Source organism: Lissotriton vulgaris, chromosome 1_1, assembly GCF_964263255.1.
Source record: "Lissotriton vulgaris chromosome 1_1, aLisVul1.2, whole genome shotgun sequence".
NCBI lineage: Eukaryota > Metazoa > Chordata > Amphibia > Caudata > Salamandridae > Lissotriton > Lissotriton vulgaris.
The window spans coordinates 605,198,854-605,213,184 of NC_141685.1; the positions used below are offsets into that span (position 1 = coordinate 605,198,854).

At 47.3% G+C, this 14,331-nt stretch overlaps 1 protein-coding gene across 1 annotated transcript in view; it reads right to left on the reverse strand.

Annotated features, from left to right (window-relative positions):
- Positions 1-14,331, reverse strand: part of LOC147747555 (ferric reductase 1-like) — a 553,652-nt gene that overhangs the window by 48,060 nt on the left and 491,261 nt on the right. The window contains exon 13 of the mRNA XM_086954125.1: positions 6,093-6,151. Coding sequence (XP_086810251.1) covers positions 6,093-6,151 — 59 coding nt within the window. The remainder of the gene's footprint in view (positions 1-6,092; positions 6,152-14,331) is intronic.

Genomic DNA, 14,331 nt, shown 5'->3' on the forward strand with positions numbered 1-14,331 from the left:
AGAGAGCTGGCACCTGGCAGGAGCTGCATATGTGAACGCGTGCTGATCCAGGCCAAGAACACACTGTACCACTGACAATGTTCATACTGCGGGTCAGGTACATTGAAAACTGGACCACCCAGGCCCTAGGGGATATACCTTCTTTGGCTTTTGCAACCCTACTTGAACTTTAAGTGGCTAGAACTTATTGACTGAGTCCAAGAGGTGGACACCCAGTAAACAGGGCTTAGTAGTTTACATTTGCTCTATATTGCCATGTGAGTGGGGAATAACAACACACCTGTTACATGGGACATTTGACCTGACAAATAATAGGGTGCCTACCTCCAGGGGGACTGTTTCATTGCTTATTGAATGTCGTTTACATTTTCATGTGTGGAATTAGAATTAAAATACTTCTTTTACACAAAATAAGTATTTGACTGGACATTGATTTGTGGAATGCGCTATTTGCATGTTGAGATATGAGTTGTGTTTACTGATCTGTTTCTACACTTCACTCTGAGGGAGCCTTGACTGCCCAAGCTACACTACGTAATGAGAGTCAGGTGCAGAAGGAGGTGTTTGACCAGTTGAGTTGGACCCATAGTAGGAGGGGCCCTAGGACTTCAGGTGTACAAGACCTTAACCCCCTCGATTGTGCCCAATAACCCATGCGTGCCCTGTGGCTCTCTGAACAGGGGTCTTACAGGAGCAGATAAGGATGTCAAGTTTGAAGTAAAATGAATTGTAATTTATAATCCTCCTTAATGTAGAGTTTTGAAAATGCAATTTTTAGAAAATTGGTATTTTTCTTCCCACACATTTGTAAGGCCTTCTAGGTGTTTTCAGATGCCTGAGTCTGTTAATGGCTCCAATATACAAATGCGTATAGGGCCCAGACGGTGAACAATAGGGGACTAAGCTTGGGCAGGATGGGCCATCCTGTAAGGATGGCTTGGGGTGGAACTGTGCCCTGCACCTCTTACATTTAAAAGAGCTGGGCCTCCAACACACACAGGAACCAAGCTCACTAGGTTTTTGTCTCTCCAGAATTTTTGGAGAATTGACGGGAGAAGGGAAGAACTTTCCTGAACAAGGTGTGGGGGTAGCATAGGGAATAGCCCATAAATCTCTATAAACACTTGTCAGTAAACTCCTGAACCTGCGGAGGACCCCAGGAAGAACTGATTTGTACCCCAGAGGACTGCCCTGCTGTTTGATGTCTGCTTTGTGCCTCAGAGGACTGTCCTGCCGCAACCAGAGGACTGCCTTGCTGCTTGAGGCCTGCCTTGCTTCTTGAACCCAGGACTACCAGAGTGAAAGGCTAGTTGGCTGGCCTCCTATGTGAAGTACTGTGGGCATAACAAGTTACAAAGACATTGAACAATATATGTGGCCTTTGCTGGAGTGAGTTCTGATCGCCTGAGGGGTGCCCATCCTGTCCTGGACCCTTAGTAGTGGTGTGGAAAGTGCTGCTCCTGATGAACCATAAAAGTAGGAACTCGAAAATAAATGTGGCCTGAGAACTGACATAAGACCGGAGTCAACGTGCTTGCCGATCTGCCCAAAGTGCATCACTGGTCGGCCTGACTTTGCGGAAGCTCCTGCTACTTTGTTCTCCCCAGAATTAAATCCTGTTCAGCAGAACCTTCAAGTCACAATATTGGGCTTGTAGTGCCCGTGTCACTTAAAGTCTGCAGCTTTGCCCCTCTGGAGATTTTTGGATTTCAAAAAAGTGACAAAGTTAGAAGGCAGAAATCCGCACTGCGACTCTGTCCAGCGGCTCCGTGAGGATGATGCCTCCTACTTGGACACCACCGGCTGCCTTGCCCCATTGAACATTACCTACTCAGGAACATTTCTTCACAGTTTCTTCTAAGTTTCGTGTAGCAGAACCACTTTCCATTGCATTCAACCATAACATTTTACTTTATCCTGTTGCTTTGATCTTTTTTTATGCTAGTTTTGGTGTCATTTTATTTAGTACATTTTACTTCATTATTCTTAATTGTTGTGGGATTTGTCTTGTGTGGTTTTGTTTTTTACTTTATAGCTGTTTATATGCTGCATAAATACTTTACTCAGTGCCTCCAAGTTAAGCCTGGCTGCTTTTGTGCCAAGCTACCAGAGGGTTAATCACAGTTTGATACAGTGACTTTCGTGGTTTACCCTGACAAGGTTTGTGCTTACTTGAGCAGGTTCACCCCACTCAACCAATAACCCATGTCCTTACACCTCAGTCACAAAGGCACAACATTACACCTACAATGCCCTTGGAGGCATAGTTTTCTCTAAAGATGCTCTACGAAGATCAAATACTACTTGTGAGGGCCAATCACTGCTGAATACCCCCTGACAAATAGCATAGAAACATATATACTTACAAATTAATATCACTGCAGCAATTTGAATGCCATGCATGTTTGTAAGATATCAATAAAACTGAGAACCTATTCCAGCACACTTTTGAATTGAATTCTAATAATACTACCGGAAGCAGCTGAGTACTACCCGGCTCACCTAAAAAAACTACTAACCTCCTCGATCTCATCTGATTATTGTAATATAGAACAAAGACGAAATAATGCACATTTTAGCATGAAATAAAACCGAAAATGGGTGTGAATAATCTCACAAAAATCTTGCTATGAATATTTAATAAATTGCTGTTACAACAGTTCGACCTGGGCTTGTCTGCATTTGCAAAAAAAGAAGGAAACTGAAGTAATCCTAGGCATGTATAACAAGGTTAAACAAGCATTTGCAATGTAAGAGGTCTCACATTTGTGAGAGTTTGAGCAATTGGCAGTGACTACACCTCTGCTAAGGCAGAGAAGTTCCACACAACTGCTGCTGTGCATCAGTAAAAGAAAGGAAAAATAAAATGACAATAACGCAATGTTATTATCATCATATGCTTCCCTGTTGCGGCAGCATGAGGGCGGGCTGCTCTGCTGACAAAGGAGTGGTGGGCACACTGAAGTGCGCATGATGCTTTTACCAGACCTCTTTGGATGGCCAAACAGTCATGCGCATTTTAGCATGTTCTCTATGAGGGGGGCATATCCCTAAAAAAAAATTCCAACACTTGTTTTTGTATATTATAGTTTAATGGTAAATTACTAAATACCCTAACAAAGCTGTTTTCGCAGTTTTTGCAGTTTTGTGCCCTATTTGCCTTCAAAATAGGGACATGTTATTTATTAATTTCAAAAAGTCTTCTAATATGGACAGGAGCAAACTACTTATGCTAACATCATGTCATTTCGGGCATTGTTCAGGATTCAGGATTTACACTTATGCAGGTTTTCCGGTGTCAGGTAGCATGTTCTTGGTTTCGGAAATGTCTGTGAAAAACTATACTTGGAAGGCCATTTCCATAAATGGTGTGCAACGCCATCATTTTTAATGCCTTCAAATGTTTTTGTTGCATCAGAGCCAGTAATCTCTATTACGAAAAACTGTGTCTGAAAAAAATAACATAATTGCAAAAAAAGCAATTAACTATGACAAAATATTATCTTGTCACTACTGTGCAAGTAGACTCTAATTCCAGTTGGAAGCTTTGTGATCTATTTAAGGATTCACCTCAAAAGGCTACGGTGAAAAGTATGCCATCAGGCAAAAGGCTGGAGGAAAACACCCATATGAATGCTGGCCCAGGATGTAAATCAGATGATGGCTAGAAGTTCCTACAGTAGAAGTAGAGTTACTTACTGTGGGCTGGGACTTCTGACTAAAAAGACCGGGCGTAAGGGACTGCAAGACGCAGGCGCCATTATTGGCTGTGCGCCCATGATAGAGCATGCAACAGTAATTCTAAAAGCTAGCAATTATTACACATGGAACATGCAACAACATAAAGTATTTTATTTAAACATAATGATTTCCATTTATCAACTGTTTTTGACAACAAAAAAGCAAAAACTTTGCTGCATGTACACAGCAGAAGCAGAGTTACGTGCTGTAGGTCTGAGGCCTCTGACTCATAAGACCGGTGCCATGTCAATAATCTGAATGTGAGTGCCATGCTGAAACTAAAACCCACCAGGTTTCTTCATGCTGAACCTTAAAGCATGGTGCCCGAAGTCGGGATGGGTGTAAGGAGCTGCGAGACACGGACGCCGTTATTAACACTGTGCGCCCACAGGCGAATTCGCGTAGGTCTGCAGATAATTTAAATAAATAAAAAAACATTTGAGTGCCAAGTGCACAATCAAAGAAAGGAGCAAGAGTGCCACATTAAAGATAAAGCACATTGTGACCAGTTACAAAAAACAACACAAGCACACAAGCCAATCGACCTGGAGGAAAAGTAAGTGTCCTGTTCAGGAACCAATGTAAAGCCAGGAAAGAGAAGAGGCAGAATGTAAACCCCTTGCACGCGATTACCAACAAAACAAGCCCAATCCCCCTTGAAAGGAAGCCCAAACCAAACAAATATTCTACCAGAAATAGTCCAACTGACAGTGGACATCGAAAAGTGCAAAAAGCCTAAAAGAAATGCAAGCAACGGAGCGGGTGCCACGGTGAGGGAGGCAGCAGTATGACAACTGTGGCAATAAGAGCAGGTGGGACGAAGAATCCTATATTTGAATGTAAGCAGGTAGGGGGGTGAAGCTAAACAAAGACAAACAGTAACACAGCAGGAAACCAAGAAAAAAATGGTCCCCAAAAGAACAGATAAAGAACCATAGCAAAATAAGACTGTGATAAGTCCCTGCTCTGTGGGAGGAACAGAAGAGAGAAAGGAGGGACAAAAAGGTAGGTCTGACCACCAGCAAGCAAGTTTTTTTAAGTCACTGACATAGACAAATAAAAAACAATGGCACAAAGGGGGATGGACTTGAATCCCACAGACAGATTACAGGAGGTCTTGAAGAGACAGCGCATGCGCTGTCTAGCTCGACCTGAAAAAGAATAAGATTACAAGTTCCATCTGTGAATTGGGTCCACATGCTAAAGCTGATGTTTTTAGACCGGAGATTCCAGCTCCAAAACTCGGCCTCAGCTCAAGATCCTGTGGCTTTTGTCATATCCTTTAATCTCACACTAAAAATAAACTTGATGGCATAAGTAATGTATATCATCAATGACTGCAACACCTTCCATAAACCAAATGCTAACAGAAATTTGACAACATGAAGTGTGTTCTCAATAGGCTCTTAAATTGGAGGTCTTTCCAAAGCTGTCAACTGCTCCTATGTAATCAAGATGGAGGTCATCCAGTTGCAGCTTTCAATCAACAGCCCTAAGAATGTTGGGACTTGCAGGGTTATAGTTCTAATAAGAAAGGAGAAACTGTATGTCCTCAGGGAACATGGCGGCATATTATCAAGAAAGGGCGCTACAATATCGCCGCTTTTATCGGCAGGAAACTGCCGATAAAGCGGTGATAATGGGCTTGATAATATTTTCTATGGAATTCCAATCGAAGCCCATGTTAGATGTGAAGACATCTAACATGGGCTTCGATTGGAATTCCATAGAGCATATTATCAAGCCCTTTATCAATTTCCTGCCGATAAAAGCGGCGATAATGTAACGCCCTTTCTTGATAATATGCCCCATAGTATTTTATGATTTAAATCTGGCACTGACTGAAAGGAGGCTTAATGACCCACAGCTAGGTGTCATTAGGACCACCAAGCTTGAAAAATATTTCGGTTTTTGTTATACCTGTTTTCCGGTATAATTGATGACAGCTCATGCTGCAGAATCATCTTATAAAATATGCATCTTAATTTAAGCATATAACACCTTCTATTTAAGTAACTGTTGCTGATCTGCTCTGGAAATCGAGCCAGTGACCAATGTGACTTATTGTCATATCCATGTATTAGTCTATTTGAATTGCTGTGAAGTTCATGTTCATTTATGACATCTGGCCCCACGCCATAAGGATATAGTTCGATCAATCCTGTTTTTGTGGAGAACATAATTAAAATGATAGTTTTCTTACTATGGGTAAAAGGCAATTCAAATAGAAACTAAAACCACAGGGATGCTAAATAATACGGTATGTAAAAGCAAGCCAAACTGAAAATCACCTGCTCGACATAGTGCAAGCTCTGCAAAACATATTCGCCATTTTCATAAAAGTGCCTTACCTGCCAACACCATGATCACAAATGCATTGAAAGCATGGGACCAGTTAAATATGACTCTCCTGTGGAAACAGGTAAAAAAAGAAAAATTATTTAACTACCAAGGAAAACATACAGAATGCATACAGTTTGTAAAATCCTTTCCAACTTCTTGATGACCGTCAATAAAGTTGATGCATATATTAGTTTATGTTTTCCCAAAAACGATGCACCTGGCATTATTTCAACAGCCCTGTCATTAACAGTAGATTTTTGGGCAGTGTCCGAGCCAGTGCTTAACTTGTGCCAGTGGTTACAGGTGGTGGACCCCTGCACCAATTTGTGAGGACAGGACTTATTTTTCATCAATAGACCCATATCCAGAGTAAAAGAGAGAAAAGCAGAAAAGGGAGGACGAATGAGGAGGAGAAAATAAGAAGACTATGGCAATGGGAGAGTGCAGTGATGAAAAATACCCTATAAGCAGAGAAAACCCACTGTAAGGGAAGGATGACGGGATAAAGAGCAATATATGGAACCAATCCTGGGTATCCTTGGTATGAGACATTGCTGGCATTTGACAGAGCTGGCAGTGAGCTCCTTAGAAACAATTAGATACCTGTAGTTATTTATTTGCAAATTAAGCACTTAATGGTGATCCCCAAAGTATTGCATTGTGGCTCTGGCTTCCAGGACATAGGTGACTAGGAAACCTATAGCTGCGTATTGTTTATGAAAGCTGAATGACATGTATTTCTGAAACCAGATTGGGCCCTCTTCAACCTCGCAGAGATTCCATCAGTATGACAGTCCTAAGCTAAGTGAAAGGCTCCACAGGACATTGTAAGTAGATTTCTGTCCTGGCTTTGAGATGAAACCGGAAAGGCAAATTATATGAAGACTAGAATTATTTCAGCGGAATAAATCAGTTGTTTTTTAAGTAAACTGTTCATATTCCTAGTATACTTGCATCACCAATGAAAGATACTTATATACATCTTTTGTGTAGTTGTTAATACAAAAGAGTACTGAGAAACACTGCGCTTTCTGTAGATTGGAGGAATAATCTGGTTTTGGAGATGCAGGAATGTTTTTCCTTGGTGGGCTGTTTACTATCACGTGAAAGACCTGGTAGAAGTCCACATATCCAACATGCATCATGTGCTCATATTGTGCCGGAAGAAGTCTATGTCATATTGGACCATAAAGGCTTCTACAAAAGCTCTTCTCATGAATTCACTCGTATGCGTACCGTAGCATGATTTACCTAAAGCTCCTCCCATCATTTTCTATTAAAGGAATTAGCCTAAAAATGTGCAAGACACAGAATCACAAGGATTGGCCATATATACTGTGTTGGAACCTAACTATGTCAGGTCACCTAGGGTAGCCTGGCCTAGGGTAAGTCACATTCACTAGAGGCACATGTGTGAAGGTTGCAAACCACCCAGCAGTAAATTAACGCAATAACACCCAAAAATGACACTACACCACTGTTTGGAAAAATACGAGCTTGTTTATAAAAATAATATTTGCTCTCTTGTCTTTAGAAATCACAGTTTAGTACTTTACAGTTTGTCTTGAAAAATGATAATAATACTTTTAAAGTTGCCAAATCAAATCATTACCCAGTATCAACAGTTCATTACATTAGCTCTGTCAGTTTCAGTAGAGATCACATTAACCCTTCTATTTTCTACAGTTTCATATCTGTAGAATTCAACGTAGTGGGAAGTAGGGCAGATGGACATTTGATTAATCCTCTATAGTTTCCTCCAATTACACCCCTCCTTCCCACACACTTTCTAATAAAGAGGTACAGTCATCGAGCAAAAGACAGGAGTGAGGAGAATCAATAAGCACATTTACTTCAGTGAAACCTTAGCATGGACATATAAAGTAGGTTCTCCAGGCAGATGACCCAGGAATTACACCCTGTAGAACTATTATGACCAATCTCCTTTGCCACCCCAAATACCAGATCTTCTCCTGACCCAGTTTCAGGACCCGAGGCCCTTACAATTTTATAGACCTAAAAGTCTCCGTTATAAATCTGTGAAGGTTCGTGACTTAACTTCCTGTGCATTTACTTCTGTGCCGCAAGAAGAGGCTCCTGCACTCTGGCTTCCCACAACCCCACTCTCCTTACTTCCAATGTGGGTCCCTTGCCTCGCCGTCTGGAATTATTGGAGGAAGGGGAGGTAAGCCACAAGAGGAGCTCCACGAGGGGCAGCTTGCTTCTTAAGCCGATTCCCTCCGAACAATGTGAGATGTAAGGCTCCGTAGGCGGTGAGGGACGGGGGCGTTTCCTGCCTGGTTCCTTCAAGAGAGGCTCCTCCGCCTCCCGTCGGATCCCGCCAAAGGTGTCTTCCGGCCCTTCACTGGGCCTGCGCGTCACCTGGACGCTTCCGTGTTTCCGAAGGCCGCCCGCTCACCGAGGCGGCTCGCCTCAGAGACACGCTCCTCACTCTGCCCCGCCTCCCGCAGGCCTGCGCGTCACTCGGGCTGCTTCCACACTTCTGAATGCGAGGCAGCGCAGGCGCGGGTGACTAGTGTTCCCGCTTGGCGCCGCCTTACTTGCTGCTCGCCCGCCCTGACTCTGCTCCCAAGCCTGCGCTCTCTCTCCTCACCCTGCTGCACTGTTGAGACTGCCCAGAGCGGAACGCTCACCTCCTCAGGGCCACCAATGCTCCGCGGTCACTCGCCTTTCCCCTGCAGCTTCGTGGAGGTGCAGGACACCACACCTCGCTCCAATCCGCTTCCACCACAACGCTGGTAGGTGAAGCTCTACTAAAGGGAAGTAGGGAGAAGATTCCCCGCAGGAGCGAGGACGACAGGGGACAGTGGGGCCAGGGGCTCAAGGTGGGGTTTTTCGCCACAGTCAGGCCAACCTCACAGAAGAAGAAGGCGGTTGGGAGGGTTTGGTCAGGGGCCAAAGGGGGAACGTCTTCCTGTAGTGGTTGTCTATCACAAGGACAAACTAACTGCTTCCAGTGCGTCCTCCTCCTCACACCACTGCCTCTCTCCTCCACTCCCTGGACTACACAAAATGGCTCCCTGACCCATGCCCTTTTATAGCCAAACCACACAGGGTCCAGTAGGGTCCAGAAGGTTCTGTAAGGCCTAATGTTAACCTATGGGGCAGTCTAGGATGTGGCAGTTGGGAACAGTTAGTGGCCACCATTTTGTGAACTTCAGTAAATCCCTGACAGGAAAAGGCACCTAAACTGAGGTGGATGATTATGAGGGAAAAAGAGCACCTATCCCCTAGACCAACACCTTGAAAAAGCTAGTGGACACAAAAATAAATAAAGGTATGAGCGGCGAAAAGGGGACAAAATAAATAATACATTGGAGGGACTACGCCAAAAAGTCAGACAGGTCTAACACGCGTCCCCCCCAGCTGAAAGTGGGGAGAACTACCCAACCCCTTGGGAGTCCTCATCACTAAGGCGGAAATACCTGGAGAGACCGTCTGCATTGGCGTGGTCCACTCCAGGCCGATGTTCCACCCGGAAGTCCATTCCCTGTAGGGAGATGGACCACCTCAACAGCTTGGGATTCTCCCCCTTCATCTGCATCAGCCAACGAAGGGGTCGGTGGTCAGTCTGAACCAGGAAGTGTGAGCCAAACAGGTATGGCTGCAACTTCTTCAGAGCCCACACCACCGCAAAGGCTTCCCTCTCAATTGCACTCCACTTCTGTTCCCGGGGAAGCAGTCTCCTGGATAAGAAGACCACAGGCTGATCCAGGCCCTCTTCATTTAGTTGTGATAACACTGCCCCAATGCCATGTTCTGATGCATCTGTCTGGACAATGAACTCCTTGGAGAAGTCTGGGGCCCTCAGGACCGGTGCCGCACACATTGCCTGCTTCAGTTTCTCAAAAGCTTGCTGACAAGCTTTCGTCCAAACTACCCGTCGAGGTTGTTTCTTCGAGGTGAGCTCTGTGAGGGGCGCTACGATAGTGCCATACCCCTTCACAAAGCGACGGTAGTAGCCTGTGAGGCCCAGGAAAGCTCGGACCTCAGTCTGTGTCTTGGGGGGTTCCCAGGCCATGATTGCCTCAATCTTTGCCTGCAGGGGCGGCACTGTCCCCCTACCCAACAAGTGTCCAAGGTACAAAACCGACCCCTGCCCAATCTGGCATTTGCTGGCCTTGATTGTCAATCCAGCTTGCTTCAGGGCCTGGAGAACTGCTTGCAAATGTTGCAAATGGTCCTCCCAACTGCTACTGAAGACAGCAATGTCATCCAGGTAAGCAGCAGAGAAACTCTCCATTCCAGAGAGGACCTGGTTCACCAGCCGCTGAAATGTGGCAGGGGAATTTTTGAGCCCAAAGGGCATCACTCAAAATTGGAAGTGTCCCTCAGGCGTGGAGAAGGCTGACCTTTCCTTTGCTCCATCTGTCAAGGAGATCTGCCAGTACCCCGAAGTGAGGTCAAAGGTACTTAGGTATTGGGCAGCTCCTAGCCGGTCAATTAATTCATCCGCCCTAGGGATCGGATGAGCATCAGTCTTTGTAACTGAGTTCAGTCCCCGGTAATCCACACAGAACCTCAGTTCTGGTGTGGTGCCTGGTGGAGCGGCTTTTGGCACTAGCACCACCGGACTGGACCAAGGGCTGTTGGAAGGTTCAATAACTCCCAGCTCTAGCATCTTGGCAACCTCTCCATGGATGCTAGCCTTCACCTTGTTGGACAGCCGGTAGGTCTTTGACTTCACTGGTGGGCTGTCCCCTGTGTCCACATCATGGGTACACAGGTGAGTCCTTCCCGGGACAAGGGAGAACAACGTAGAGTACTGCTCCAGTATCTGGCGGCAGTCCTCCCGCTGTTCAGGAGTTAGAGTGGGAGAGAGAATCACTCCCTCCACTGACCCATCCTTCTCTTCAGATGAGAACAAGTCTGGGAGAGGTTCGCTTTCCGCTTCCTCTTCCCCATCAGTCACCATCATCAAAATGACCTCGGGCCTCTCATGGTGGGGTTTGAGTCGGTCGGCATGCAGCACCCGTAAGGGCTGTCGAGGGGTCTTAAGGTCCACCAGGTATGTGGCCATACCCTTCTTTTCCAACACTTCAAATGGGCCTGTCCAGCGATCCTGGAGGGCACTAAGCTCTCCAGGTTCCATCACCCACACTTTCTGGCCAGGCTCCAATTCCACCTGGTGAGCATTGTGGTCATACCACTCTTTCATGACTGCCTGGCTGGCCTCCAAGTTGTCAGAAGCTTGCTTCCACAACTTCGCCATTTGGCTCCTGAAGGCCAGCATGTAGCTCACCACATCCTGGGGGGGTTTCCTGGGAGACTTCTCCCAACCATCCTTCACCAGGCTGAGAGGACCGCGTACAGGGTGCCCATACAGAAGTTCAAAGGGGCTAAAGCCCACTCCCTTCTGTGGCACTTCCCTGTAAGAGAATAGCAAACAGGGTAGGAGGACGTCCCATTTCCTCTGCAGGCTTTCGGGCAGACTTCTGATCATGCCCTTCAAGGTTTTGTTGAACCTCTCAACCAGTCCATTCGACTGGGGGTGGTAAGGAGTGGTGAACCGGTAGGTCACTCCACACTCCTTCCACATTGCCCGCATGTAAGCTGACATAAAGTTGGTCCCCCTGTCAGACACAACTTCTTTGGGGAAACCCACTCGGGTAAAGATCCTCATCAGGGCTCTAGCCACCACAGGTGCAGTGACTGTCCTCAGAGGAATTGCCTCTGGGTACCGTGTGGCATGATCCACCAGAACCAGGATGAACCTGTGACCAGCTGTTGGTGGATCTAAAGGCCCTACAATGTCGATGCCCACCCTTTCAAAGGGGGCGCTAACGACTGGAAGTGGTTCCAGGGGAGCCTTCAGATTCACCCCTGTTTTCCCACTGGCCTGGCAGGATACACATGTCCGACAGTAAGTGTTGGACGCCACTTTCATCTGAGGCCAGTAAAAGTGGAGGACAAGCCGAGCAAAGGTCTTGTCCTGACCTAAGTGTCCTGCCAAGGGTATAGCATGAGCCAATTCCAGCAGAAAGGCTTGGTATTGTTGCGGGACTACCAAGGCCCTTGATGAACCAGGTAAGGGTACCTTGGGTTCACTGTAGAGGAGTCCATCCTCCCAGTAAATATGGTAGTGTCCCGTAACATCACCTGCTACCTGGGCTTCAGCCTGACGCCTCAGTCCCTCAAGGGTAGGGCACTCCCTCTGCCCCTTACAGAATTCCTCTCTGGTAGGACCTCCCTCCACATGCCACTCAGCAGGGATGGGTAAATCCTCCAGAGAGTCTACTTCCCCCTCCACGGACTCCTGGTCCACCACCGCAGGTGGCCGATCTGTCACATGGGGTGTGGAAGCCGAAGCAGGCTCTTCCTGTCTCCGGGTCTGTCCCTTTTTGGCAGCGGGTTGGGCCATTGTTCCAGGCTCCAACCCAGGCGAACTCCCTCTCCGGGCAGTCGCAGACCGTGTGCTCACACAGGCCCAGTCAGGTGCACCCTGCATCGCAGAGTGCGTCCGGTATTCCACCTCTCTCCAAGTGTTGTGCTCCCTGTCATTCCCCAGCAGACAATCAACTGGCACGGCAGGGCTTACGGCAACTCGAAGTGAACCTGCAACCCCTTCCCACTCAAAGGGAACCTCAGCCACTGGATAGTGGCCCATTCTGCCGTCAGCCATCGCGGCGGGGTGGAGTACATGGGGAACCACCTGCTCTGGAGACACCAGCTGACTTCTCACCATAGTCATACTGGCTCCTGTATCTCTCAGAGCCTCCCCTCTCTGGCCATTGATGGTGACCCATTGCCCATACTTTGCAGTATTTGGGGGCACCTGGATCTTAGGAACCATCTCCCGTTCCCCCAGGGACACTAAGGTGACACCCGCCCACTCACCCCCCTTATCTAAGGGCAACTCCTCCCCGAGCGCTACACTAGCTACTCCCGGTGGTTTTCCTCCGGTGGGAGGGGGTGGTCTCTTTGGGCATCTGACATCTCCCTTAAAATGTCCAACACCACCACACTCAAAGCAGTGGAGAACCCTTGGCTGCTGGCTTTGGCCAGGATTAGGGTTTCTGGGCGGGTTCGCCTTAGGGGTGAAACCTGTTCCCTTTCCTTGGAAATTGTTTTGGGGACCTTTAGAGAACTCCTTCTTTTTATCTCCCCCCTCCTTCTTCTGGGGGGTGCCCTGTCCGGCCTTTTGGGAATCCCCTCCAGTCCCCTTTGAGGACACCCGGGTACTTGCCCAGATGTCCGCCTCCTCTGCAAGCTTCCGGGGATTGGTCAGCTTGCTGTCCACCAGGTGTTGGCGCAGCTCGGGAAAACATTTCTCGAGGAGGTGCTCTTTCAAAAATAGATCATACAACCCCTCATAATCCTTCACCTCACTGCCCTTGACCCAGCCCTCTAAGGCCTTTCTGGCGTAGTCAAGGAAGTCCACCCAGTTCTGGGTGCTTAATTTGTGGCTCCCCCTGAACTTCTGACGGTACCTTTCTGGGGTAAGCCCAAACTTCCTTACCAACGCCAGCTTCATGGTGGGGTAGTTGGTTTGTTCCTCTGGTTCTAGGGCCAGCAAGGTGTCCCGACCAGCAGGAGGCATGTATTTATACAAACCACCCCCCCAGTGCTTCTCCTGCACCCCATGGGCTCTTAGGGAGACCTCATAGGCAGCCAACCATTTGGCTATGTCATCCCCCTGACTAAAGCTAGCTATAAGGTCTTTTGGTAAATAGGGTCTGGACTCCCTGGCTGTCTCTTTTGATTCGCTGCCACCATTCATTTCAGGAGAGGACCCCCTTCGCAGGCTCTGGAGTTCTAATTCCTTCAACCTGAACTCATGGGCCATCCTCCTCTCCTCCTTCTCCTGCTCCAGCTTAGCCAACTCCCATCTCAATTGCCTTTTTTCCCTCCGGTCAGTGAGCTCGACTTCAGTTAAGCTTCCCCCAGAGGCGCTACTGCCCCTCCTAGAGTAGGACACTGGTCCTGGGAGTAAGTTTTCCCCCTCAGAGTGGAATAACCCATCTATCTCTACCACCGTGTCCCGGTCTGCCCCTTCATCCTCCTCCTTCCCTTCTCTGTGTGCCTCCACCCAAGCCCTTAGACTGGTTTGGAGTTCCCCCTTCCTGGCACCATGCTTAAAAAATACCCCCATTTGCTGGCAGAAATCGTTCAGCTGAGCCACAGAATAGGTGTCTAGTTTTTCTAATGCAAACTCCATTTTGAGGTAGGCAAAACCAGATTATCCACACAGGGAAATTAGAGTTGCAAGGGCAACCTAAAGCCACC